General features: G+C 38.5%; 1 protein-coding gene across 1 annotated transcript in view; it reads right to left on the minus strand.

Annotated features, from left to right (window-relative positions):
* The window catches only part of LOC102207855 (V-set and immunoglobulin domain-containing protein 1-like), a 14,711-nt gene extending 11,887 nt beyond the window's left edge, over window positions 1-2,824 (minus strand). The window contains exons 1-2 of the mRNA XM_005752838.1: window positions 2,669-2,824; window positions 1,308-1,628 (exon numbers count right to left, since the gene is read on the minus strand). Coding sequence (XP_005752895.1) covers window positions 1,308-1,628; window positions 2,669-2,744 — 397 coding nt within the window. The 5' untranslated portion in view covers window positions 2,745-2,824. The remainder of the gene's footprint in view (window positions 1-1,307; window positions 1,629-2,668) is intronic.
* Between the last annotated feature and the right edge of the window lie 202 nt (window positions 2,825-3,026).

Genomic DNA, 3,026 nt, shown 5'->3' on the forward strand with positions numbered 1-3,026 from the left:
TTAATATTGGTTCTGAAAGAGAAAACAGACACATGTGTTAACTGTGACTCTGCTTCCATCAACTCAGCAGTCAGATAAAACTGATGAAAAATAAACTCCAAAGTGTAAACCTGCCATATTGGACTTATTTTTAAAATCATTAACTAACAAAGAAGTCACAGTCACAAATTAAAAATAAAAATCCTAATACATTTAAACTGAAGGCTGGTTTATGGTGGTGAATGGTTTATGATCAAACAGTGAGTCACACATTGAACAGCTATGCGTCTGAATATTTATTCAGTGTTTATATCTGCATTCACTCCAATTTTATTTTCTTTAGTGAAAAGTCGATGGACACCTCAGATTTTTGATAAGTCAACAGGTGCGGGACCAACATGGAGATGGGAAGGTCTCAGGGTTCCAAAAGTACCCCATAAATGCTATTCCTAACCTCTTTTTCCAGGAAAGGTGGGTGGGAGACCTGACAAGGAGTTAGGAAAAGAGAAGAGAAAAAGAGTAGAAAAAAAAAGGTGTGCTAACAGTGGGAACGACCTCACACTAATCTGTCCTTAGTGATGTGGCGCTGGATGTCTACTGTGTTGAAACTGCAATTTGAGATGGACTAAAAGCTGAGTATCTTAATTCAGCATCATGTGTCCTAACTCTGATGTTATGCAAAAGGCACATAAACAAGAACAGCCTGTGAAAAATATCCCTTAATTACAAAGATTAGAATTTTAAAGAAGGAACATTTAGGGTCAGATTTATGAATGTCTGCTGCCTGCTGCAGAACAAAATCTTTTGACATTGAAGAGCTGCTGGATTTCCCTTCCCGTCTGTGGCATACAATTATGGCAAAATACACAAAAATCATGTCTTCTGCCTGTTGTGTTCGCTTTTTTGTTGGAGATGTTATGTGATCTGATGGCGCGGTGCCAAAACTCTGTCTTAAAACTCTTCACTCAGTTATCACACTGAGGGTTCAGAAGAAACCCCCACTTATTTCTGCTCATCAACATTACTGTGATTTTACTCAAACACAGCAGAAATGAACTGAACTGGGTTGTCGATTTCTTCTGTAGCAGGCAATATACAAAGGGATTTCTCTCTGCTGAAGCTTTGTAATTAAATCATAACCCTTTGTTCGTATATCACCCTGCGACTGCGGCATAGCAATAATTTGCCCATCATCCAACCATCCTTCACTTTTCCTAGATGGCCTGAAGTAAAAATGCATTTATGATAATCCTAAAATTAACAATAAAGCACAGAACATATAGAAAGTATTATAAAATAATAATCGGGCTATTTCTAAAAGCACTCACCAACAACAAGCTCAACATTGAATATTTTTCTGCTTTTTGGAAAAAAACAGGTGTAGTTTCCTTTGTCCTCCCGCTTAGTTTCTTTTATTCTTATGGATGCATTGCCGTGCTTCAGCTCTTCTGGAAAATGTGTGACTCGACTTTTGAACTGCTCATTTTGATCTGTGAGGCCATTATTGTGATGGTCACCCTTATTATACATGAACACCTGGACTGTTTCTTCCTTCTTCCAGTCAAACACTATTGACTCAATGTTCTCATTGGTGCTGAGGGAACAGGGCAAAATGGCATCATCATCTTCTTTCACAATCACAGATGTCACTGAAACACAAAAGACTTAAACAGTGAGCTCACACACAGAGTGATGAATATACACTGAAAGTCAGGTATAAGAAGAAAACTGGCTTAAAGCAAAGCTTTTCAAACAATTTTGTCATGTTTCAGAAAGTTTTAAAAAATCCAAGTTTGATTTTATAAGACATGAACATTAAAACTCCAAGTTCAGTTCGACAGAAAAACAGTCACAACATCTGTAATCCCTCCTTTATGTTTTCTGAATGAAAATCATGTTTATTTACTGTAGCTCCCCTTCACATTGCCTACATTATTCTTCTTTGGATAACCTTACCTTTTTTTCTTACCTCTGGCAGTTTACCATTTACCTTTGTACCATTTCAAGCTAATTATTAGACTTGAACGACTTGAACTGCAATAAATAGACACTGGGGTGTTCGAGAACCTCGAAGACTTTTGGATATACATCAGATAGTACAAGTAAAATGTTTCTGCATTCCGCTCTGCCAACAAACCTTTCCAGAAAAAGCCTCTATGAGTGGAGTGAAAAACATCACGTAAAGTCTGCTGCACCGCGAACAGAAGTCTGACAACTAACAAGTCGGTTAGTTTGACACATTTTGCTGCTGGATCTCTCACAGCTTTTCACATGTATTTGTCCATGTTTATTAAACACTACTTCTACACTAATCTCTGTATTAGTAGAAGTAGTGGATATTTGTTTCTGCATGAATGTCATATTCAGCCATAAACAAATGACACGCAGTCTCCAGGAAAGAAAATAGTTGTCATTGCAGGAAGCAGCGCACTAACAAAGACGCCACACCTACACCTTAAAACACCTTAAAATGTTTCATTGTTGAACATGCTGTACATTAATCCTCTCCCTCTCTCTCATTATTTCAACACTAAAATGCAGCTGCGTTAAAAGCTGATGTCACAGGTGTACATGCCGCAGTCATCCACCCACTAAAGCAGCAGCCTGAGCAGCGTTAAAGCTCCATCCGCTGCTGTGAAAAGTGACTGCGCCTGCACACATGATCAGTCTAAATCAGTGAGTTTCTTACCGGATTCTGCCCCAAACGTCAGTCCGGACAAAGTCAGGAAACAGAAGCTCGGAATCAGAAGTGGTAGAAGCTCCATGTCTGCAGAAACCCTCTGAGGATCAAACGTTATATCTCTTTAATAAAACGGAGCGCGGAGCCACTCCTCCAAGCGCATTGACGCGCTCCAAAACACTTTGAGTTTCTATTCTCTTAAAGTAGTAAACCATAACTGCACTTCCGGTGGCTTTGTGAAAGACAGTGAAGACTGACGGGATTAATGAAATAAATGACTGGTTTCCTGGAATAATGAGAAACATTAAAAAAAAAAAGTAAAGTAAAGAAAAAGAAATGCTCATGGCTTCCATTTTGGATTTAATTC

The sequence above is a fragment of the Pundamilia nyererei genome, unplaced genomic scaffold (genome assembly GCF_000239375.1).
Source record: "Pundamilia nyererei isolate P.nyererei 1_Seehausen unplaced genomic scaffold, PunNye1.0 scaffold00385, whole genome shotgun sequence".
Lineage (NCBI taxonomy): Eukaryota > Metazoa > Chordata > Actinopteri > Cichliformes > Cichlidae > Pundamilia > Pundamilia nyererei.